The sequence below is a fragment of the Heterodontus francisci genome, chromosome 9, assembly GCF_036365525.1.
Source record: "Heterodontus francisci isolate sHetFra1 chromosome 9, sHetFra1.hap1, whole genome shotgun sequence".
In the NCBI taxonomy this organism is placed as follows: domain Eukaryota; kingdom Metazoa; phylum Chordata; class Chondrichthyes; order Heterodontiformes; family Heterodontidae; genus Heterodontus; species Heterodontus francisci.
In genome coordinates, this window is record NC_090379.1 from 120,356,537 (window position 1) to 120,382,625 (window position 26,089).

Sequence of the window (26,089 nt, forward strand, 5' to 3'; positions counted from 1 at the left end):
CTGAGGGTTTCTTCACTCCATATTAGGTTACATTCCACCTTGACCCTTTCGATTGGTCAAGTATGACCTCACCTTTCACACATTCTCTTTTCTTGATTAGTTTATAATAGTTAGATTGGCCATATATAACCTCACCTTCCATATATTGATACATATTCAAAGTATAACTATTCCCGAGCATAACTGCAACATCACTTAAAATCATTCTACTTGAAAACACAGCACCTCATGTGAATTCTATCAGGCCATAACTTGCAGATATTCATCCAAAAGATTAAACATGGCGGTTGTTAACCCTTTAGTTGTCACAGAACAGGACAGGGCTTGGCCCTGCAGCAAGAGGACAGGACAGGCCCTCTGGGAGGTGATATAACGCTGAATTAAACTCAAATGTATCATTTTCATTATTTAATTAATTTTGCAATGAGACTCAGTGGATATTTCCTGTCGGGTTACATTTCAGCTGAATGGAGGATAAAAGTTTTCACATCACCAATCACATCAATGTTCATTATATTGAACAGCTCTGGTAAACTTTCCTGCAAGTCCCTTTAACAGGGCACAGATGTACATTTCCATTTCTGAATGTAAAGTACAAGAAATTTACAGTATAATTTAGATGGGGGTGGGGTCCATGATTAGTAATCCATTTGAAAAGGAGTCCTTCAACCAAAAAAACTTTGAGAACCACTGCTGTCAATTTGATGTAACTCAATGTACACACTGCAATTCTACGTAACTCTGTGTTACTATGTCTTTGGCCCCTAGCTTAGCTGGAAAAGCTTTCGCTATTATCACCGCAATGGTACACCAACTTCTTTTTCAAATATCTCTCAGCTCCTCTGATAGTTGCTTTTTGTTTTCCACAATTGTGGGTGACATTTGTCCCTATTCTCCCAGAAACTGAATCTATCTTGTTCCAAAATGGATTCAGTGTAAGACAGTTTGGGGAGTCAGGCATCATTCACCCCTAGATATTCACTGGCAGGGAAAACCCCAGATAGTTCCTCAGTAAGGATTCCTCTGGTTCCTCACCATGTAGCTGTCAGGATACTGAAACCCTGCATTCTTACAGTCCACTCCTGGAGGCCCCACTCCCTGAGCCTACAACCTTTAACAGGGTCAATGGTGGAGTTCCACAGCACAATTGATCCCAGAGTAACTGTCAGGATCGCACCCCCGTGGACGTTCAGGGTCATGTATTTTTAGTTATTCTGGTGTGTAACACTTACACATCAATAAAACAGGGAATTCCTGGAAACGCGCTGCATGTTCTTCTTTATCTGGAGATCAAATATATGTTGTATAATTGTACCAGCAGTTAGCAGGCTCCTGTGAACTCCTCCGTCTGCTATTTTAATGCAGAATTTATCTAATTTATTTTAAATGGGTATGTTTTAAATGGGTTAACACCTGCCTTGAAATGGTCGACTCAGGGCTGTTACACAAACACACTACAGTTTTGTACAGAAATCACCACAGTCATTTTCAGACTAAAACTTAAACCTGCCGTTTCACTTTCAGTCTGGAACAGATCACAGTTTTACCCCAATCTCTGATTTGACAGCACGTTTCCAGCATTCACTGTTGTTCTTCCTGACTCTAAACACAGTTGTAAAGGAGCCTTCTGTTCTGTGCCCAGGAGCTCTGAACCATGGAAGAGAGCGGCTGGGACACATTTCTTGCAGGCCTCAGGATTAACCCACACGGGGTCTTTGCTATTAGTGAAGAGAGACAAGAAAGACCAAAGTGCTGTTTGTCCCTGTCAGTGTGACCCTAAAGGACTGTGTCCCGGCTGAAGTTCTGTTCCTGCCGTATGATCCTCCCCCCAGATTGTCCTTTCTGAGCTCCACCCAGGCGATGCTAAACACTCAGGTGGGAAAAACAAAAATCTGCAGCACTGTGTTTAAAACAAAGCTGATTTATTTCACATTTATCCAAAATGTTAAACTCCAACCCAGTTATAGTGATTATTCTCATCTACAGAAACAAACACCAACTGCCATAATAGAAACATAGAAAAGTTATGGCACAGAAAGAGGCCATTCAGCCCATCATGTCTACACTGGCCATTAAGAGTTATCCAGTCTCATCCCCTTTCCAGCTCATGGTCTGTAACCTCGCATGTTACAGCTCCTCAATTGCAGCTTCAGGTACTTGTTAAATGTGATGAGGGTTGCTGCCTCTATCACCGTTTCAGACAGTGATTTCCAGACACCAAACCCCCCAACCCTCTGGGTGAAAAGATTTCTCAACTGTCTTCCAATGCATCTGCCAATTACTTGAAATTTATGTCCCCTGGTCATTGACCTCTCTGATAACAGAAATAGATCCTTCCCATCCACTCTATCTTAGCCCCTCAATTTTATACACCTCAGCCTCCTTTGTTTCAAAGAAAATAACCCTCGCCTAACCAATCTTTCCTCACAGCTAAAATTCTCCAATCCTGGCAACATCCTTGTAAATCTCCTCCATACCTTCTCTCATACAATCACATCTTTCCTGTAATGCAGTGAGCAGAACTGCCCGCAGTACTCCAGCTGTGGCCTAACCAGTGTTTTATACAGTTCCAACATAACTTCCCAGCTCTTATATCCTATGCCTCGGCCAATAAAAGCAACAATCAGTGACCATAATTCCATAAGTTTTAAGGTACTTGTGGATAAGGATAAGAGTAGTCCTCGGGTGAAGGTGCTAAATTGGGGGAAGGCTAATTATAACAATATTAGGCAGGAACTGAAGAATTTAGATTGGGGGCGGCTGTTTGAGGGTAAATCAACATCTGACATGTGGGAGTTGATCAGAATCCAGGACCAGCATGTTCCTGTGAGGAAGAAGGATAAGTCTGGCAAGTTTCGGGAACCTTGGATAACGAGGGATATTGTGAGCCTAGTCAAAAAGAAAAAGGAAGCATTCATAAGGGCTGAAAGGCTAGGAACAGATGAAGCACTTGAGGAATATAAAGACAGTAGGAAGAAACTTAAGCAAGGAGTCAGGAGGGCTAAAAGGGGTCATGAAAAGTCATTGGCAAATAGAATTAAGGAAAATCCCAAGGCTTTTTATACGTATATAAAGAGCAAGAGGGTAACCAGGGAAAGGGTTGGCCCACTCAAGGACAGAGGAGGGAATCTATGTGTGGAGCCAGAGGAAATGGGCGAGGTACTAAATGAGTACTTTGCATCAGTATTCACCAAAGAGAAGGACTTGGTGGATGATGAGCCTTGGGAAGGGAGTGTAGATAGTCTCAGTCATCTCATTATCAAAAAGGAGGTGGTGTTGGGTGTCTTGTAAAGCATTAAGGTAGATAAGTCCCCAGGGCCTGATGGAATCTACCCCAGAATACTGAGGGAGGTAAGGGAAGAAATTGTTGGGGCCTTGACAGAAATCTTTGCATCCTCATTGGCTACGGGTGAGGTCCCAGAGGACTGGAGAACAGCCAATGTTGTTCCTTTGTTTAAGAAGGGTGGCAAGGATAATCCAGGAAATTATAGGCCGGTGAGTCTTACGTCAGTGGTAGGGAAATTGTTAGAGAGGATTCTTCGGGACAGGATTTACTCCCATTTGGAAACAAACGAACTTATTAGCGAGAGGCAGCATGGTTTTGTGAAGGGGAGGTCATGTCTCACTAATTTGATTGAGTTTTTTGAGGAAGTGACAAAGATGATTGATGAAGGAAGGGCAGTGGATGTTATCTATATGGTCTTCAATAAAGCTTTTGATAAGGTCCCGCATGGCAGACTGGTACAAAAGGTGAAGTCACACGGGATCAGAGGTGAGCTGGCAAGATGGATACAGAACTGGCTCAGTCATAGAAGACAGAGGGTAGCAGTGGAAGGGTGCTTTTCTGAATGGAGGGATGTGACTAGTGGTGTTCCGCAGGGATCAGTGCTGGGACCTTTGCTGTTTGTAGTATATGTAAATGATTTGGAGGAAAATGTAGCTGGTCTGATGAATAAGTTTGCGGACGACACAAAGGTTGGTGGAGTTGCGGATAATGATGAGGATTGTCAGAGGATACAGCAGGATATAGATCGGTTGGAGACTTGGGCGGTGAAATGACAGATGGAGTTTAATCCAGACAAATGTGAGGTAATGCATTTTGGAAGGTCTAATACAGGTGGGAAGTATACAGTTAATGGCAGAACCCTTAGGAGTATTGACAGGCAGAGAGATCTGGGCGTACAGGTCCACAGGTCTCTGAAAGTGGCAACGCAGGTGGATAAGGTAGTCAAGAAGGCATACGGCATGCTTGCCTTCATCGGTCGGGGCATAGAGTATAAAAATTGGCAAGTCATGCTGCAGTTGTACAGAACTTTAGTTAGGCCACACTTAGAATATTGCATGCAATTCTGGTCGCCACACTATCAGAAGGACGTAGAGGCTTTGGAGAGGGTACAAAAGAGGTTTACCAAGATGTTGCCTGGTCTGGAGGGCATTAGCTATGAAGAGAGGTTGGATAAACTCGGATTGTTTTCACTGGAACGACGGAGGTGGAGGGGCGACATGATAGAGGTTTACAAAGTTATGAGCGGCATGGACAGAATGGATAGTCAGAAGCTTTTTCCCAGGGTGGAAGAGTCAGTTACTAGGGGACATAGGTTTAAGATGCGAGGGGCAAAGTTTAGAGGGGATGTGCAAGGCATGTTCTTTACACAGAGGGTGGTGAGTGCCTGGAACTTGCTGCCGGGGGAGGTGGTGGAAGCAGGTACGATAGTGACATTTAAGAGGCATCTTGACAAATACATGAATAGGATGGGAATAGAGGGATACGGTTCCCGGAAGTGCAGAAGGTTTTAGTTTAGGCAGGCATCAAGATCGGCGCAGGCTTGGAGGGCCGAATGGCCTGTTCCTGTGCTGTACTGTTTTTTGTTTGTTCTATCCCGTATGCCTTCTTAACCACCTTATCTATCTGTCCAGCCACCTTCAGGCATTTGTGGACATGCACTCCAAGGTCCCTCTATTCCTCTACACTTCTCAGTGTCCTACCCTTTATTGTGTATGCCCTTGCCTTGTTAGCTATTCCCAAATTCATTTCCTCACACTTGTCCGGATTGAATTACATTTGCCACTGTTCGGCCCACCTGACCAGTCCATTGATATCTTCCTGCAGTCTACAGCTTTCTTCCTCATTGTCAACCACACGGTCACTTTTTGTCTCATCTGTAAACTTCTTAATCATGTTCCCTACATTTTAGTCAAAATCATATATATAACAAAAAACAAGGGACCTGGTACTGAGAAAAAACAAGGGACCTGGTACTGAGCGCTGTGGAACACCACTGAAAACTGGATTCCAGTCATGATTCAGTTCTGGATGTGATTAACAGCAGCAACAGCAGAATCCAATCTGTGCCGTTATATGTGAACTTGCTGGTGTGTCAGAAGGTGGGATGACCGAGTGAATCTTTTCCCGCACTCTAAGCAGGTAAATGGTCTCTCCTCAGTGTGAGTGCGTTGGTGGATCTGTAGATTACTTTTCCTTTTATAGCTCTTCTCACAGTCAGAACATTTAAATGGTCTCTCCCCAGTGTGAGTGCGTTGGTGGATCTGGAGATTACTTTTCCTTTTAAAGCTCTTCTCACAGTCAGAACATTTAAATGGTCTCTCCCCAGTGTGAACACTGTGGTGTGCCAGAAGGTGGGATGACCGAGCGAATCTTTTTCCGCACTCTAAGCAGGTGAATGGTCTCTCCCCAGTGTGAGTGCGTTGGTGGATCTGTAGATCCCTTTTCCTATTAAAGCTCTTCTCACAGTCAGAACATTGAAATGGTCTCTCCCCAGTGTGAACTCTGTGGTGTGCCAGAAGGTGGGATGACTGAGTGAATCCCTTCCCACACATGGAGCAGGTGAACGGCCTCTCCCCAGCATGAGTGAGTTGGTGTTTCAGTAAATCCTTGTTGCTTTTGAATTTCCTCTCACAGACAGAACATTGAAATGGTCGGTTATCAGTGTGAACAAGTTGGTGTTCATTGAGCTGGGATGATCGAGCAAATCTCTTCCCACACATGGAGCAGGTGAACGGCCGCTCCCCAGTGTGAACTCGCTGGTGTCTCAACCGGTGGGCTGATTGACTGAATCCCTCCCCACACACAGAGCAGGTGAACGGCCTCTCCCCAGTGTGGATTCGCTGGTGTGTATAGAGGCTGGATGAACATGTAAATCCCTTCCCACACACAGAGCAGATGAATGGCCTCTCCCCAGTGTGACTGCGTTGATGAATTTCAAGCCGGGATGGACTCTTGCATTCCTTCCCACAGTCGACACATTTCCACGGTTGCTCCGTGCTGCAGGTGTCCTTGTGTCTCTCCAGGATGGATGATCAGCTGAAGCCTCGCCTACACATGGAACACTTTTACGGTTTCTCCCCGTTGTGAATGGTGATGATTTTTCAGGTTGTGTAAGTGGTTAAAGCTCTTTCCACAGTTAGTGGGCTGGAACATTCTCACTCGGGTGTGTGTGTTTCTCAGTGTGTTTCCAGTAACACTGATGCTTGAAATCTTTTTGCACAGTCAGAATAGACAAATAGTTCCCCTTCCACATTATTCAGGTCCTGATGAATCGAGTGTCTCCATCAGATCTTGATGTGATTTTTGACTTGACATTCTTGTCTGCAAATCCTCCCATTCTTATACCCTGCAAAAGCAATCTCTATCAGTCAGGACAGAAATTCACAATATTCTCTCCTCCTGCTTCCTGGCTCAGGATGATAGTGCATGCGCCCTGCTGTACAGTCCCCTCCAATCTACCTCCCTTCACCATCTCATCTGGGAAATTGTTGGATCTTACTGGGTTCAAATGTCCACATCGGAACCAACAACATAGGCAGAAAGAAGGATGTGGTCTTGCAGTCAGAATTTAGGGAGCTGGGGAAGAAATTAGGAAGCAGGACCGCAAAAGTAGTAATCTTCAGATTACTCCCAGTACCATGCGCAAGTGAGCATAAAAATAGGATAAGACAGCTGAATACGTGGCTGGAAAGATGGTGCAAGAGGGAGGGCTTTAGATTCCTGGGACATTGGGACCAGCTCTGGGACCTGTACAGGCCGGACACGTTGCATCAAAACAGAGCTGGGACTGAGTTTCTTGCGGGACATTCTGCTAGTGCTGTTGGGGAGGGTTTAAACTAGTTTGGCAGGGGGCTGGGGACCTGAGGGTAGACTCAGTTGGGACAAAATCAGAAATGAAAATGGAAGGCAGAAAATTAATGGAGGAGTCTGGAAGAGAGGGGAAATGATGGTTAGAAAATTTAAAAAAAAAGTTTGGCAGTGCTCGAGGGCATTTATTTCAATGCAACGAGTATAGTAAATAAAGCAGATGAGCTGAGGGCACAAATAGACAAGTGGCAGTATGATGTCATAGCTATTACAGAAACATGGCTTAAGGAAGGTCAGGAATGGCTGCTCAAAGTTCCTGGTTACAGGGTTTTCGGATGCGATAGGGAGGAGGATAAGAAGGGGGAGTAGCAATTTTGGTCAAGCAGACTATGACAGCAGTGAAGAGGGATGATATGTTGGAAGGCTCATCAAATGAGGCCATATCGATTAAGTTAAGTTACAGAAAAGAGGCAATCACACTGCTGGTGAGTGTTCTATAGACCCCCAGTCAGAGGGAGATAGAAGAGCAGATGTGCAGGCAAATCTCTGAGAAGTGCAAGAACAAAAGGGCAGTGATAGCAGGGGATTTTAACTCCCCCAATATTAACTAGGATAGTTTTAGTGTGAAAGGAATTGAGGGAGCAGAATTCTTGAGGTGCATTCAGGAGAACGTTTTTGCCCTGTATGTAGCAAGTCCAACAAGAAAGGTTGCAGTTTTAGACTTAGACTTAGGAAATGAAGATGGGCAGGTGGAAGGGGTGGCAATGGGAGAGCATTTTGGTGGTAGTGAACATATTCAGTCAGTTTTAATATAATTATGGAAAAGGACAGAGATAGAACAGGAGTTAGAGTTCTCAATTGGGGCAAGGCCAATTTTACTAAACTGAGGAGTGATTTAGCGGAAGTGGACTGGAAACAGCTACTTGAAGGTAAATCAATGTTAGAACAGTGGGAGGCATTCAAAGGGGAGATTCAAGGGGTCCAGCGTAAACATGTTCCCACAAAGAAAAAGGGTGAGACGGCCAAATCTAGAGCCCCATGGATGTCAAGGAGCCTACAGGGTAACATAAGGCAGAAAAGGAAAGCTCATGTCTGACACCGAGAACTCAATACGACAGAAAGCGAAAGGAGTATAGAAAGTGGAGGGGTGAAATCGAAAAGGAAATTAGGAAAGCAAAGAGATGGCATGAAAGGATATTGGCAAGCAAAATCAAGGTGAACCCAAAGATGGTTTATCAATACGTCAAGAGTAATAGGATAACTAAGGAGAGAGTACTGCCCATAAAAGACCAAAAAGGTAACCTATGTGTAGGGCTGGAAGATATTGGGATGGTTCTTAATGAATACTTTGCGTCTGTCTTCACAAAAGAGGGAGACGAGGCAGATATTGTAGTTAAGGAGAAAGAGTGTGAAGTATTGGATGTGATAAACATAGGAAGAGAGGAAGTATTAATGCGATTAGCATCTTTGAAAATTGATAAATCACCAGGGCCAGATGAAATGTATCCTGGACTGTTAAAAGAAGCAAGAGAGGAAATTGTCGAGGGTCTGACTATCATTTTCCAGTCCTCACTGGATATAGGTGTGGTGCCGGAGGACCGGAGAACTATGACCATTGTACCTCTGTTTTAAAAGGGAGCAAAGGATAGACCAAATAATTACAGGCCAGTCAGTCTAATCTAATGGAATCTATTCTGAGAGACAGGATAAACTGTCACTTAGAAAGGCACAGGTTAATCAAGGATAGTCAGCATGGATTTGTTAAGGGACGATCTTGTTTGACCAACTTAATGGAATTTTTTGCAGAAGTAACGAGGAAGATAAATGAAGGCAGTGAAGTTGATGTCGTCCACATGGATTTTAGCAAGGCTTTTGACAAAAAAAATAAAATCCCATGGGATCCAGGGAAATACAGCAAGGTGGCAGGAAACAAAGGGTAATTGTTGACGGCTGTTTTAGTGACTGGAGGGTCGTTTCCAGTGGCATTCTGCGGGGCTCATACTGGGTCCCCTGCTTTTTGTGGTATATACTAATGATTTGGGCATAAACGTAGGGGGTATGATCAAGAAGTTTGCGGATGACACAAAGATTGGTCGTGTGGTAGACAGCGAGGAGGATAGCTGTTGGCTGCAGGAAGATATTGATGGTCTGGTCAGATGGGCAGAAAAGTGGCAAATGGAATTCAACTTGGAGAAGTGTGAGGTGATGCATTTGGGGAGGTCAAACAAGGCAAAGGAATACACAATTAATGGGAAAATACTGAGAAGTGTACAGCAAGTGAGGGACCTTGGAGTGAATGTCCACAGATCCCGAAAGGTAGCAGGACAGGTCAATAAGGTGGTTAAGGCAGCATATGGAATCCTTTCCGTTATCAGCCAAGGTACAGAATACAAGAGCAGGGAGGTTATGCTGGTACTATATAAACTCATTGGTTAGGCCACAACTTGAGTACTGTGTGCAGTTCTGGTCATCTCATTACAGAAAGGAGGTAATTGCACTAGAGAGGGTACAGAGGAGATTTACGAGGATGTTGCCAGGACTGGAAAAATGCAGCTATGAGGAAAGATTGGATAGGCTGGGGTTGTTCTCCTTGGAACAGAGAAGGCTGATTGAAACGTACAAAATTTTGAGGGGCCTGGGTAGAGTGGAGGTGAAGGGTCTATTGACCTTTGCAGAAAGTTAAGTGACGAGGGGGAGGATTTAAAAGTGATTGGTAGAAAAATGAGACGGGAGATGAGGAAAAACTTTCTCACCCAGAGGGTGGTGATGGTCTGGAACTCACAGTCTGAAAGAATAGTTGAAGCAGAGACCCTCAACTCATTCAAAAGGAGTCTCGATATGCACCTCAAGTGCTGTAATCTGCAGGGGTATGGACCAAATGCTGGAAGGTGAGATTAGAATAGGTGGATCATTTTTCGGTTGGCAGAGATACTGACCCGAAACTTTAACTCTGCTTCTCTTCCCACAGATGCTGCCAGACCTGCTGAGTGGTTCCAGCATTTCTTGTTTTTATTTCAGATTTCCAGCATCTGCAATATTTTGCTTTTATTTCAATGTAAGACAGTTCAGGAAGTCAGGCATCATTCATCCATAGATCTATGCTGGCTGATAAAACCCTACACGTTCCTTAATAAGGATTGCTCTGGTTCCTCACCATGTATTTGTCAGGATACTGAAACCCAGCTTTCTTACACTCTTGGAGGCCCCACTTCCTGAGCCTACAACTTTCCAAAAACCATAGAAAAATTACGGCACAGAAGGAGGCCATTCAGCCCGCCCTGTCTGTTCCAGCCAAAAAAACTAGCCGCCCGATCGAATCCCACCTTCAGGCACCTGGTCCATAGCCTTGCCGTTACAGCACTTCAGGTGCGTGTCAGGTACCTTTTCAAAGAATTGAGGGTTTCTGCCTCCGCCACCGTTCCTGGCAGTCAATTCCAGACACTCACCACCCTCTGGGTAAAACATTTTTCCTCACGTCCCCTCTAATCCTTCCACCAATCACCATAAATCTGTGGCCCCTGGTAAATATCCTCTCCACTAGGGTAGGTAGATGAATTAACAGCGCAAATAGATATAAACGGTTATGATTTAGTTGAGTTTACGGAGACATGGCTGCAAGGTGACTAAGGATGGGAACTGAACATCCAGGGGTATCCAATATTTAGGAAAGACAGGCAAAAAGGGAGAGGAGGAGGGTTAGCGTTGTTAGTAAAGGAGGAAATCAATGCAATAGTGAGGAAGGATATTGGCTCGGAAAATCATGATGTGGAATCTGTATGGGTGGAGCAAAGAAACACCAAGGGGCAGAAAACGTTGGTGGGGGTTGACTATAGGCCCCTGATCAATAGTGGAGATGTAAGGAATGATATTAAACAGGAAATTCGAGACGCATGCAATAAAGGTACAACTGTAATCATGGGTAACTTTAATCTACATGTAGATTGGTCAAACCAAATTAGCAATAATACTGTGGTTCCTGAAGTGTGTACGTGACAGTTTTTTTAGATCAATACATTGAGGAACAAACTAGAGAACAGGCTATCCTAGACTGGGTATTGTGCATTGAGAAAGGATTAATTAACAATCTTGTTGTGCGGGGTCCCTTGGGGAGGAGCGACCATAACATGACAGAACTCTTCATTACGAAGGAGAGCGAAGTAGTTGAATCGAAACTAGGGACTTGAATCTAAATAAAGGAAACTACGAAGGTATGAGGCGTGGGTTGGTCAATGGTAGATTGGGGAACTTTACTAAAAGGGTTGATGGTGGATAGGCAATGGATAATATTTAAAGATTCATAAATATTTATTCCTGTCTGGCGCAAAAAAAAAATTCGGAAAGGTGGCTCAACCGTGGCTTATAAAAGAAATTAGGGATAGTATTAGATCCGAAGAGGAGGCATATAAAATTGCCAGAAAAAGCAGCAAGTCTGAGGATTGGGAGCAGTTTAGAATTCAGCAAAGGAGGACAAAGAGGTTGATTAAGTGGGGGAAAATAGAGTATGAGAGTAAACTTGTGGGGAACATAAAAACTGACTGTAAAAGCTTCTATAAATATGTGAAGAGAAAAAGACAAATGTAGGTCCCTTACAGTCAGAAACAGGGGAATTTATAATGGGGAACAAAGAAATGGCAGAATAATTAAACACATAGTTTAGTTCTGTCTTCACAAACGAGGACACAAATAACCTCCCAGAAATGTTAGGGAACCAAGGGTCTAATGAGAGGGAGGAACTGAAGGAAATCAGTATTAGTAAAAAAAAAATAGTGCTAGGGAAATTAATGGGGTTAAAGGCTGACAAATCCCCAGGGCTTGATCATCTACATCCCAGAGTACTAAAGGAAGGGGCCCTGGAAATAGTGGATGTGTTGGTGGTCATCTTCCAAAATTCTATCGACTCTGGAGTAGTTCCTACAGATTGGAGGGTGGCAAATGTAACCCCACTATTTAAAAAAGGAGGGAGAGAAAAAACAGGGAACTACAGACCAGTTAGCCTTACATCAGTAGTGGGGAAATTGCTAGAGTATTATAAAGGATGTGATAGCAGAACACCTGGAAAGCATAAAGGGACTGGACAAAGTCAGGATGGGTTTACGAAAGAGAAATCATGCTTAAAAAATCTACTGGGGTTTTTTGAGGATGTAACTAGTAGAATAGATAAGGGAGAACCAATGGATGTGGCGTATTTGGATTTTCAGAAGGCTTTTGATAAGGTCCCACATAAGAGGTTAGTGTGTAAAAGTAAAGCATATGGGATTGGGGGTAATATACTGGCATGGATTGTGAATTGGTTGACAGACAGGAAACAGAGAGTAGGAATAAACAGGTCTTTTTCCGAGTGGCAGGCAGTGACTGGTGGGGTACTGCAGGGATCAGTGCTAGGACCCCAGCTATTCAATATATATTAATGACTTGGGTGAGAGAGCTAAATGTAACATTTCCAAGTTTGCAGACAATACATAGCTGGGGGTGGGGGGGGGGGGGGGAGGTGGGGGTGCAATGTGAGCTGTAAGGAGGATGCAAAAGAGGCTCCATTGAGATTTGGACGTTGGGTGAGTGGGCAAATGCATGGCAGATGCAGTATAACGTGGATAAATGTGAGGTTATCCACTTTGGTTGTAAAAACAGAAAGGCAGATTATTATCTGAATGGTGATAGATTGGGAAAGGGGGAGGTGCAACGAGACCTGGGTGTCCTCGTACACCAGTTGCTGAAAGCAAGCATTCAGGTGCAGCAAGCAGTTAGGAAGGCGAATTATATGTTGGCCTTCATTGCAAGAGGATTTGAGTAGAGGAGCAAGGATGTCTAACTGCAGTTATACAGGGCCTTGGTGAGACCACATCTGGAGTATTGTGTGCAGTTTTGGTCTCCTTATCTGAGGAAGAATGTTCTTGCCATGGAGGGAGTGCAAAGATAATTTACTAGGCTGATTCCTGGGATGGCAGAATTGACGTATGAAGACAGATTGGGTCGACATACCTATATTCACTAGAGTTTAGAAGAATCAGAGGGGACCTCATCGAAACCTATAAAATTCTAACAGGACTAGACAGACTAGATGCAGGGAGGATGTTCCCGATGACTGGGGAGTCCAGAACCAGGGGTCACAGTCTCAGGATACGGGGTATGCCATTTAGAACTGAGATGAGGAGAAATTTCTTCACTCAGAGGGTGTGAACCTGTGGAATTCTCTACTGCAGAAGGTAGTGGAGGCCAAGTCATTAAACATATTCAAGAAGGAGATAGATATATTTCTTAATGCCAAAGGAATTAAGGGATATGGGGAGAAAACAGGAACAGGGTACTGAATTAAACGATCAGCCATGATCTTTTTTGAATGGTGGAGCAGGCCCGAAGGGCCAAATGGCCTACTCCTATTTTCTATGAAACAGGTTCTTCCTGTCTACTCTAGCTCAGCCCCTCAAAATTTTGCACACTTCTATTAAGTCACCCCTCAGCCTCCTCTGTTCTAAGGAAAACAACCCTTGCCTATCCAATCTTTCCTCATAGCTGCAACCCTCAAGCCCTGGCAACATTCTTGTAAATCTCCTCTGTACTCTCTCCAGAGCAATTACGTCCTTTCCATAATGTGCTGACCAGAACTGTACACAATACTCCAACTGTGGCCGAACCAGCATTTTGAATTCTATACCACAGCCAATAAAGGAAAGCATTCCATATGCCTTCTTCACCACTCTATCTACCTGTTCTGCCATCTTCAGGGACCTATGGACATGCACTCCAAGGTCCCTCACTTCTTCTACCCCTCTCAATATCCTCCGTTTATTGTGTATTCCCTCACTTTATTTGCCCTCCCCAAATGCATTACCTCACACTTCCCTGGATTGAATTCCATTTGCTATTTTTGTGCCCACTCAATCAAACCATTGATATCATTCTGGAGTCTGCGGCAATGCTCTTCACTATCAACTACACGGCCAATTTTTGTGCCATCAGCAAATTTCCCAAAAATGCCTCCCACATTTTAGGTCCAAATTATTAATATATACCACAAACAACAAACAGCAAGGGACCCAACACTGAGCCCTGTGGAACACCACTGGAAACAGCTTTCCATTCACAAAACATCCATCGACTACTACCCTTTGTTTCCTGTCCCTGAGCCAATTCTGGATCCAACCTGACACATTCTAGCTAGATGGATAAAGAACTGGCTGGGCAACAGGAGACAGAGAGTAGCAGTGGAAGGGAGTTTCTCAAAATGGAGACGTGTGACCAGTGGTGTTCCACAGGGATCCGTGCTGGGACCACTGTTGTTTGTGATATACATAAATGATTTGGAGGAAAGTATAGGTGGTCTGATTAGCAAGTTTGCAGACGACACTAAGATTGGTGGAGTAGCAGATAGTGAAGGGGACTGTCAGAGAATACAGCAGAATATAAATAGATTGGAGAGTTGGGCAGAGAAATGGCAGATGGAGTTCAATCAGGGCAAATGCGAGGTGATGCATTTTGGAAGATCCAATTCAAGAGTGAATTATACAGTAAATGCAAAAGTCCTGGGGAAAATTGATGTACAGAGAGATTTGGGTGTTCAGGTCCATTGTTCCCTGAAGGTGGCAACGCAGGTCAATAGAGTGGTCAAGAAGGCATACGGCATGCTTTCCTTCATCGGACGGGGTATTGAGTACAAGGGATGGCAGGTCATGTTACAGTTGTATAAGACTTTGGTTCGGCCACATTTGGAATACTGCGTGCAGTTCTGGTCCCCACATTACCAAAAGGATGTAGATGCTTTGGAGAGGGTACAGAGGAGGTTCACCAGGATGTTGCCTGGTATGGAGGGCGCTAGCGATGAAGAGAGGTTGAGCAGATTAGGATTATTTTCATTAGAAAGACGAAGGTTGAGGGGGGACCTGATTGAGGTGTACAAAATCATGAGAGGTATAGACAGGGTGGATAGCAAGAAGCTTTTTCCCCCAGAGTGGGGGATTCAATTACTAGGGGTCACGAGTTCAAAGTGAGAGGGGTAAAGTTTAGGGGGGATATGCGTGGAAAGTTCTTTACGCAGAGGGTGGTGGGTGCCTGGAACGCGTTGCCAGCGGAGGTGGTAGACGCGGGCACGATAGCGTCTTTTAAGATATATCTAGACAGATACATGAATGGGCAGGAAGCAAAGAGATACAGACCCTTAGAAAATAGGCGACATGTTTAGATAGAGGATCTGGATCGGCGCAGGCTTGGAGGGCCGAATGGCCTGTTCCTGTGCTGTAATTTTCTTTGTTCTATTCCCCTGTATCCTACGGGCTTTCATTTTACTGACCAGTCTCCCTTGCGGGACTTTCTGCAGGGTCAGTGGTGGAGTTCCACAGTGGGAGTGATCCAAGAGTAACTATCAGGATCACACTCTCATGGATGTTCCGTCTCATGCATTTTTAGTTATCCTGCTGTCTAACACTTACGCATCAATAAAACATGGAATTCCTTCTTTATGTGGAGATCAAATGTCTGTTGTATAATTGTACCAGCAGTTAGGCTCCTGTGAACTCCTCAGTCTGCTATTTTAATGCAGATTTCCATCAATTTATTTTCAATATTTTCTTTTTAATGAGTTGACAATAAGGTGGCATTGCACTGTTGCTCAGGGAGTCAACTAATGCTGTAAGGAGGGATGACATCTTACAAGGTTCCTCAAATGAGGCCATTTGGGTAGAACTTAAAAACAAAAAGGGGGCAATCACTTGGCTGGGCGTCTACTACAGGCCTCCAGTCAGCAAAGGTAGAGGAGCAGATATGTAGGCAAATCTCAGAGGTGTAAAAATAATAGGGTAATAATAGTCAGGGATTTCAACTTCCCCAATAGCAACTGACAGTAACCTACAATCCGCCGACATTACCGGGATAGGGAGACACTTAGCAACACGACTCCAGTAAAACTCCAGGAGGAAAGGGGGGAGCAGTGTGTGTACCTGCCCTGATATCCCCCTCCCCAGGCCTGTCAGTCAAACCCCCCACTCCTCCCAGTCCACAGCTCAGCTTGCTGCATCTTGAGCCAGCCCTGCCCAGGTGTGGCCCAGTCCAGGGGGAGACTTTGTGGAACCAGAGAATGGGGGAGGGGGGACCTTCCGGCCTGTGCTGTGTCCCAAATGGTTTCTCCTTCCTCTCCCCAGACCACTTTATAACTGAGCTAAGTTTCCTTTAGAGTTTTGGCCTCTGATGTTACAGTTTGTTAATCCTTAGTTCTTCCAAAACAGGGGTTGTTGAACATGGCATTTGGATGTTATTAAACGGGTTTATGGCCGACACTATGTGTATTTGACATATCCCTACCCACCCAGTCTCCATTTCTCCTCCACTGACAGATAATTCCTGGCCAGTCTGAATTTTTTCTCCATTTAGAGTTGCACCCTGACCAGCCTCCCTTTCTACTGCATTTAGAGACGGTCCCTAACCAGTCTTCATTCCTCCTCCATTTAGAGATGCTCCCTGCCTCTCCTGGAATTGGGACATTCTCTGCTCTCCGTTTTTTGGTGAGATTCGGGCTGGAGGGAAGCAGTGGAAGCCGTGGCTGGGGTTGACCTTGTTGTTTGTTGTGGTCTCGCTGTTTAGATTGTCTCCTGGCTCCGCATTTTGGTGTGTCTGCAGCCTGTGAGCCCCAGGCTTTATTAACCCACTTATTTATTGTCATTCACACTCTCTCTCTGCACTAATGCAGTGTCTTTCACCGCTCCATCTGCCATTGCCCCATGACCTCCTTGTCAGTTAATCTCTATGGCCCTCAGTCCTATCAACACCTCTATTTTCTCCTCTCGCCCACGCCTGCTTAACTTACTTAAAACCTATTATATTTCTAACCTTTACCAGTTCTGATGAAAGGTCACCGACCTGAAACGTTAACTCTGCTTCTCTCTCCACAAATGCTGCCAGACCTGCTGAGTATTTCCAACACTTTTTATTTATTCAACCACCTCCCTCTCATCTGATGGAAGCACAGCACCTGCCGCCGCGCATGCTCAGCTCACACGGCCAGTCCAACCGGCTGATTAACGGTAGTTCTGGAGCAAGAGGACGAGCGGGGGGCGGGACTGGAGGACTGTGGATCCTCCAACCAATCGGAGAGAGGGTGGGGCGGGGCTTGCGCCAAGGAGCGGGCAGAGCGCCGCTCTCCCGCCCCCTCTTGCGATTGGTGCCGTCAATCACCAAGACATCGCGAGCTGTCAGGAGCTTCAAGGACCAAATGCGCAGGCGCATTCGGCACAGTATTTGGAGCATTTGCAGTGCGAGTGATGGCGGTGGAGTGACGTTCGTAAGTCGCATTTCCGGTAAGCGACGGCAGGGCGGAGACAGCGATGGAGCCGGCGAGTGGGCGGCAGGGCTTTAGAAACACCCCTAGGCCTCAACACCTCTAATTAGAAGCTCCCGGTTCCGCGTTTGCACCGAGCGGGGCGGCAGCTCCGGGGCTTCTCCCAGTGACAGGCCAGGGATTAATGGCCGCCAAATTTCCAGCTCTTTTGGAGGAAATAAGGATTAATAAACTGTAACATCAAAGGACAAAACTTTAAAGGAAGCTTAGCTCAGTTATAAAGGGAGGGGGTTTACCCCCTCCCCGGTTCCACAAAGACTTCCTTACCTTCTGGGAGAGTAGTGGATCTGTGGGAAGAACACTGAGCGAGGAGTGGATAAATAGAGCCCGAGGATCGAGGCCTAGAACACTTACCAGCGGAGAGGACTTCAGGAGGGCCTGAGTTTGAAAACAAACTGAGCAGTGACTTCACAGGAAAGCTGTAAGATGATTGGTTGGTGAATAACTGTTAGGGGATAACTCTAAATAGCTACTGTTAGGGTGTGTGTATAAATAGCTTAATAAGGAACAAGTGAGTAGCTGTTTTTTTTAATTAAGGTTTTTTTTAGTATTGATTTCTAGTAGGATTTATCAGTACTAGTAAGGTTTTTGGCGGTAAGAAAGGCAAATGGTATGTTGGCCTTGATAGCGAGAGGATTCAAGTACAGGAGCAGGGATATCTTGCTGCAACTATACAGGGCCTTGGTGAGGCCACACCTGGAATATTGTGTGCCGTTTTGGTCTCCTTATCTGAGCAAGGATGTTCTTGCTATAGAGGGAGTGCAGCGAAGGTTTACCAGACTGATTCCTGGGGTGGCAGGACTGATGTATGATAACAGATTGAGTCGGTTAGGATTATATTTGCTGGAGTTCAGAAGAGTGAGGGGGGGGGGGGGGTGGGATCTCATAGAAACCTATAAAATTCTAACAGGACTTAACAAGGTAGATGCAGGAAGGATGTTCCCGATGGTGGGGTAGTCCTGAACCAGAGGTCACAGTCTAAGGATAAACCTTTCAGGACTGAGATGAGGAGAAATTTCTTCACCCAGAGAGTGGTGAGCCTGTGGAATTCGCTACCACAGAAAGCAGTTGAGTCCAAAACATTGTATGTTTTCAAGAAGGAGTTAGATATAGCTCTTGGGGCGAAAGGGATCAAAGGATATGGGGGGGAAAGCGGGAACAGGTTACCGAGTTGGATGATCAGCCATGATCATAATGAATGGCAGAGCAGGCTCGAAGGGCCAAATGGCCTACTGCTGCTCCTATTTTCTATGTTTCTATTAATAATCCTAAGCTGTTGTAGTATTGGTAAGGTTTTTATTAGCAGTAGCAAAACGTCGACTACTAAATAAAGGAATGGCAGGGTTGCTTCAACCTCGAGAGTCCACCTCCTGTGCTATGTGGGAGCTCCAGGATGCTTCCCGTATCCTGGAGAACCATTTGTGCAGGAAGTGTTGCCAATTGCGGCAGCTTGAGCTCCGGGTTTTGGAACTTAAGCGGCAGCTGGCGACACCGGTGCATTCTTGAGGATGAGAGCTCCATGGATAGCACTTTTATAGATGTGGTCTTCCCACAGCTTAAGAGCATGCAGGGACAGAGGGAATGGGTGACCAACAGACAGTCAAAACGAATCAGGCAGGTAGTGCAGGAGACCCCTGAGTGCATCTCAATCGCCAACAGGTATTCATTTCTGAATACTGAGGAAAGTGATGCTTCACCTGGTGAGTGCAGCCACAGCCAAGTCCATGGCACCACGGGTGGCTCAGCTGCACGGGGGGTACAAGGAAGACTGGAAGAGCCATAGTGATAGGTGATTCAATAGTCAGGGGAATAGGCAGGAGTGGCCGCAGACATGAATCCAGGATGGTGAGTTGCTTCCCTGGTGTCAGGGTCAAGGATATCACTGAGCGACTGCAGAGCATCCTGAAGGGGAAGGGTGAATAGCCAGTAGTCGTGGTCCACATTGGAGCCAGCAACATAGGTAGAAAAAGCGAAGTGGTCTTGCAGTCAGAATTTAGGGAGCTAGGTAAGAAATTAGCGAGCAGGACCTCAAAAGTAGTAATCTCCAGATTACTCACTTGCGCGTGGCACTGGGAGTATTGAAATAGAGGATTAGATAGATGAATGCATGGCTGGAAAGATGGTGCAGGAGGGAGGGCTTCACATTCTTGTGACATTGGGGCAGGCTCTGGTTGGGGTGGGTGGGGGGGGGCGGGCAGCGGGGTGGAGATGGGACCTGTACAGGCCGGATGGGTTGCACCTGAACAGATCCGGGACTGAGTTCTTTGCGGGATGTTTTGCTAGTGCTGTTGGGGAGAGTTTAAACTAGTTTGGCAGGGGGATGGGACCTGAGGGTAGACTCATCTGGGACAAAATCAGAAATGAAAATGGAAGGCACAAAATTAACGGATGAGTTTGGAAGACAGAGGAAACGAGGGTTCGAAAATATTTTTTAAAAAAGAGTTTGGCAGTGTTCAAGGGTATCTATTTCAAATGCAAGGAGTATAGCAAATGAAGCAGATGAGCTGAGGGCACAGAGAGACAAGTGGCAGTATGATGTCATAGCTATTACAGAAACATGGTTGAAGGAGGGACAGGAATGGCAGCTCAAAGTTCCTGGTTACAGCGTTTTCAGAGGCTATAGGAAGGGGGATAAGAGGGGAGGGGGAGTGGCAATTTTGGTCAAGGACCCAGGGTATTGCTCTGGGGACATGGGTTCGAATCCCACCACAGCAGAAGGTGAAATTTGAGTTCACTGAATAAATCTGGAATTTAAAGCTAGTTTAATGATGGCCATGAAACCATTGTCAATTGTTTTAAAAATCCATCTGGTTCACTAATGTCCTTTAGGGAAGGAAATCTGCTGTCCTTACCTGGTCTGGCCTACATGTGACTCCAGACCCACAACAATGTGGTTCACTCTTACATGCCCTCTGAAGTGGCCGAGTAAGCCACTCAGTTGTATCTAACCGCTACGAAGTCAATAAAAAAAGAATGAAACCGGACGGACCACCCGGCATCGTCCTAGGCATCGGAAACGCCAACAGAAAACCCAGCCCTGTCGACCCTGCAAAGTCCTCCTTAATAACATCTGGGGGCTTGTGCCAAAGTTGGGAGAGCTGTCCCACAGACTAGTCAAGCAACAGCCTGACATAGTCATACTCACGGAATCATACCTTACAGACAATGTCCCAGACACTGCCATCACCATCCCCGGGTATGTCCTGTCCCACTGGCAGGACAGCACCAGCAGAGGTGGCAGCACAATGGTATACAGTAGGGAGGGAGTTACCCTGGGAGTCCTCAACATCGACTCCGGACCCCATGAAGTCTCATGGCATCAGATCAAACATGAACAAGGTAACCTCCTACTGATTACCACCTACCGCCCTCCCTCAGCTGATGAGTCAGTACTCCTCCATGTTGAACACCACTTGGAGGAAGCACTGAGGGTGGCAAGGGCACAAAATGTACTCTGGGTGGGGGACCTCAATGTCCATCACCAAGAGTGGCTCGGTAGCACCACTACTGACCGAGCTGGCTGAGTCCTAAAGGACATAGCTGCTAGACTGGATATGCGGCAGGTGGTGAGGGAACCAATAAGAGGGAAAAACATACTTGACCTCGTTCTCACCAATCTGCCTGCCGCAGATGCATTTGTCCATGACAGTATTGGTAGGAGTGACCACAGCACAGTCCTTGTAGAGACGAAGTCCCGCCTTCACATTGAGGATACCATCCATCGTGTTGTGTGGCACTACCGTTGTGCTAAATGGGATAGATTTTGAACAGATCTAGCAATGCAAAACTGGGCATCCATGAGGCGCTGTGGGCCATCAGCAGCAGCAGAATTGTGCTAAACCACAATTTGTAACCTCATGGCCCGGCATATCCCCCACTCTACCATTACCATCAAACCAGGAGACTAACCCTGGTTCAATGAAGAGTGCAGGAGGGCATGCCAGGAGCAGCACCAGGCATACCTCAAAATGAGGTGTCAACCTGATGAAGCTACAACATAGGACTACTTGGGTGCCAAACTGAGTAAGCAGCATGCAATAGACAGAGCTAAGTGATCCCATAACCAACGGATTAGATCTAAGTTCTGCAATCCTGCCACATCCAGCCGTGAATGGTGGTGGACAATTAAACAACTAACTGGAGGAGGTGGGGTTCCACAAATATTCCCATCCTCAATGAGGGATGCCAAGCAGATCAGTGTGATAGATAAGGCTGAAGCACCGCAGCCTCAAAGCTCCAGCGACCCGGGTTCAATTCTGGTTACTGCCTGTGTGGAGTTTGCAAGTTCTCCCTGTGTCTGCGTGGGTTTCCTCCGGGTGCTCCGGTTTCCTCCCACATGCCAAAGACTTGCAGGTTGATAGGTTAATTGGCCATTATAAATTGCTCCTAGTATAGGTAGGTGGTAGGGAAATATAGGGACAGGTGGGGATGTGGTAGGAATATGGGATTGGTGTAGGATTAGTATAAATGGGTGGTTGATGGTCAGCACAGACTCGGTGGGCCGAAGGGCCTGTTTCAGTGCTGTATCTCTAAATTAAACTAAACTAAATCTTCAGCCAGAAGTGCTGAGTTGATGACCCATCTCGGCCTCCTCCTTCAGTCCCCAGCATTACAGATGCCGACTTCAGCCAATTCGATTCAGTCTGCATGATATCAAAAAACGACTGAAAGCACTGGATACTGCAAAGGCTATGGGCCCTGGCAATATTCCGGCAATAGTACTGAGGACCTGTGCTCCAGAACTTGTCGTGCCCCTAGCCAAGCTGTTCCAGTACAGCTACAACACTGGCATCTACCTGGCAATGTGGAAATTTTTTTTCCCAAAATCTATACTTTATTCATAAAATCTATAAAAAATACATTACAAAACAGTTCAAAACAGCACCAGGTTGACATTCCAAAAAGTGCAAAGGAAATCAGTGTTCTTCGATAGAGGAGTGAGTTGCCTCACAACCCTTCCATTCCGTTTTACATGTCATGTACATTTTACAGCAAACCCATATTTGCTGTATACAGCCCGAGAGGTTTCCCATGGGTCGAGCCCCTCAGCTCACTTTGGTGGGAGGATCTTACACAGTGGTCTTTCCCCATTGAGCCTTTGCAACAGCTGCCCCAAGCTTTAGTGCGTCCCTCAGCACATAGTCCTGGACCTTGAAATGTGCCAGTCTGCAACACTCGGTCATGGACAACTCTTTGCACTGGAAGACCAGCAAGTTTCGGGCAGACCAAAGAGCATTTCTCACTGAATTGATAGTCCTCCAACACAGTTGATGTTTATCTTGGTGTCCCTGGGAACAGCCTGTAGAGCACAGACTCCTGTGTTACACAGCTGCTTGGGATGAACCTCGACAAAAACCACTGCTTCTCTCTCCACACCTTCTTTGCAAAGACACATTCCAGAAGGAGGTGGGCAACTGTCCCTTCCCCACCTCAGCCACCTCAAGGGCAGTGTGTGGAGGAGGCGAGACTCTGGGTGTGCAGGAAGGATCTGACTGGGATCCTGCTCACCACCAGCCAAGCTACGTCTTTGTGTTTGTTTGAAAGTTCTGGTGATGAGGCATTCTGCCAATTGACCTTGGCAGTCTGTTCGGGGAACCTTCTGACAAGATCCACCATCTCCTTTTCCCTTGAGGACCACTGCCTGATGGATTGGTGGTCAAAGGTGTTTTCCCGCAGAAACTTTCCCACAAAGGATAAGTGGTACAGTGCGGTCCAACTGGATGGAGCGTTCCGCGGCAATGTGACCAGGCCCATTCTTCGCAACACCAGGGACAGATAGAACCTCAGCACGTAGTGACACTTGGTGTTTGCGTACTGGGGCTTGATGTAGCCGCACACGAAGGTGGTCATCAGGATTTGGGTGACATTGGGTACATTTTTTCCGCCCTTTTTGATTAGATTAGATTAGAGATACAGCACTGAAACAGGCCCTTCGGCCCACCGAGTCTGTGCCGACCATCAACCACCCATTTATACTAATCCCACACTACCATATTCCTACCAAACATCCTCACCTGTCCCTATATTTCCCTACCACCTACCTATACTAGTGACAATTTATAATGGCCAATTTACCTATCAACCTGCAAGTCTTTTGGCTTGTGGGAGGAAACCGGAGCACCCGGAGAAAACCCACGCAGACACAGGGAGAACTTGCAAACTCCACACAGGCAGTACCCAGAATCGAACCCGGGTCCCTGGAGCTGTGAGGCTGCAGTGCTAGCCACTGTGCCGCCCTGAGGTTTGAACATCGTGACCCTCCGGACCCGGTCCATTTTAGATTTCCAGATAAAACAGAAAATGGCTTGGGTGACCACCGCAGTGCAGAAGTGGGTTATGGACCAGACCTGCACCACATACAGCAACAACGTGAGAGCCTCACACCTGATGACTGGGTTCTTACCCACAATGCAGAGAGATCATTGCTCCCACATGCTCAATTTATTGTGTACCTTGGCTACTTGCTCCTTCCAGGTTTTGGTGCACACCATATCCCCAGCACCTTCAGGTAATCTGACCTGACGTGAAGGGAACAAAGGATCGGTCGGCCCAGTTCCCAAAGAACGTGGCTTCACTCTTGCTGTGGTTAACTTTGGCTCCTGAGGCCAGTTCAAACTGGCCGCAGATGGTCATCAGTCTGCAAACAGATGGCGGATCCGAGCAGAAGACGGCGACATCGTCCATGTACAGGGAGGCTTTTGCTGCCTGGGATTGTCACCCCTCTTATGCCTGCATCCTTCCTAATAGACTCAGAAAAAGGTTCAATACAGCAAACAAATAGGACAGGGGAGAGAGGACAGCCCTGTCTGACACCAGATTGGATCGGGAAACTTTCTTATTCCACCCATTGATCGAGACTGAGCTACTGATGTTTGTGTAGAGCAGTTTGATCCAATTGCCGATTTCCTCCCCAAACCCCATTTTGGAGAACACATCCATCATGTAGGTGTGCAAAATCCTGTTGAAAGCCTTCTCCTGATCCAAGCTGATGAGGCAGGTGTCCACCCTCCCGTCCCATACATAGTCTTGTGCTACTGAGGGATACGATCACCTATCAGAGATTTTCCTGCCGGGTACAGTACAGGTCTGGTCAGGGTGAATCACCAACTCCAGAGCAGGCTTGACCCGACTGCCGATGACTTTGGACAGAATCTTGTAGTCAACGTTAAGCAGTGAGATGGGCTGCCAATTTCTGATTTCCGCCCTCTCCCCCTTCCACATGTAGATGAGGGCGATGATGCCTTTCCTCATGGATTACTGACATGCTGCCAGCCAGAAGCATCCTCTTGTACACTTCCAGCAGGTCTGGGCCTATCCAGTCCCACAGAGCCGAATACAACTCAACGAGTAAGCCGTCGCTTCTGGGAGTTTTACTCGTCTCGAAGGACCTGACGGCATTTGTCAGCTCATCCAGAGTTAGCGGTTTGTCCAGTCTCTCCCTCATGCTGTCATCTAAGACCTCAGTGATAAATGACAGGAAGGACTGGGAAGCTGTGCTATCCGTGGGCTTCACGTCGTACAGCCCAGCATAAAAGGATTTGCTGATCCTTAGTATGTCGGACTGCGAAGTCATTACTGAGCCATCCTCTTCCTTCAGGCTGCTGATCACAGCCAGCAATGTGGAAAATTGCTCAGGTATGTCCTGTCCACAAAGAGCAGGACAATTCCAACCCAGCCAATTACCACCCCATCAGTCTACTTTCAATCATCAGTAAAGTGTTGGAAGCTGTCATCAACAGTGCTATCAAGCAGCACAAGCTTAGCAATGACCTGTTCAGTGACACTCCGTTTGGGTTCCGCCGGGGCCACTCAGCTCCTGATGTCATTACAGCTTTGATTCAAACATGGACAAAAGAGCTGAACTCCAGAGGTGAGGTGAGAGTGACTGCATTTGACATCAAGGCAGCGTTTAACCGAGTATGGCATCAAGGAGCCCGAGCAAAACTGAAGTCAGTGGGAATCGGGGGGAAAACTCTCTACTCGTTGGAGTCATACCTATCACAAAGGAAGATGGTTGTGGTTGTTGGAGGTCAATCATCTCAGCTCCAGGCCATCACTGCAGGAGTTCCTCAGGGTAGTGTCCTAGGCCTAAACATCTTCAGCTGCTTCATCAATGACCTTCATTCAATCATAAGGTCAGAAGTGGGGATGTTCGCTGATTGCACCATTCACGACTCCTCAGATACTGTAGCAATCCGTGTAGAAATGCAGCAAGACCTGGACAGTATCCAGGCTTGGACTGATAAATGACAAGTAACATTTGCGCCACACAAGTGTCAGGCAATGACCATCTCCAACAAGAGAGAATCTAACTATCTCCCCTTGACATTCAATAGCATTACAATCACTGAATTCCCTACTATCAACATTCTAGGGGTTACCATTGACCAGAAACTGAACTGGAGTAGCCACTTACCTTCCGGGAGAGGAGCAGACCTGTGGGGAGAACACCAAGCGAGAGAAAAGGATAAATTGAGCCTGAGGATCGAGGCCCAGTCACTTACCTTCTGGGAGCAGAGAGGAGCGGACCTGTGTGAGAGCAGTCCAGGCGCGCCGGAGTTTGGAAAAAAAAGTTAACAGTGACATCACAGGAAAGCTGCAAGATGATTGGTTGGTGAGTAACAGCTGTGAGAGCCTGTAAATAGCTTTAAAAAATCAGAGGAAAGTTCTTT

The 26,089-nt window shown here is 46.2% G+C and overlaps 2 protein-coding genes across 2 annotated transcripts in view; one reads left to right on the forward strand and one right to left on the reverse strand.

Annotated features, from left to right (window-relative positions):
• The window catches only part of LOC137373405 (zinc finger protein 585A-like), a 92,283-nt gene extending 85,190 nt beyond the window's left edge, over window positions 1–7,093 (reverse strand). Inside the window, exons 1-2 of the mRNA XM_068038222.1 lie at window positions 6,967–7,093; window positions 5,417–6,317 (exon numbers count right to left, since the gene is read on the reverse strand). Coding sequence (XP_067894323.1) covers window positions 5,417–6,317; window positions 6,967–7,093 — 1,028 coding nt within the window. The remainder of the gene's footprint in view (window positions 1–5,416; window positions 6,318–6,966) is intronic.
• Window positions 7,094–17,383: 10,290 nt separating this feature from the next.
• Window positions 17,384–26,089, forward strand: part of LOC137373406 (uncharacterized) — a 129,945-nt gene continuing 121,239 nt past the window's right edge. Inside the window, 1 exon segment of the mRNA XM_068038223.1 lies at window positions 17,384–17,838. The gene's annotated coding sequence lies outside the window, so the exon portion shown is untranslated.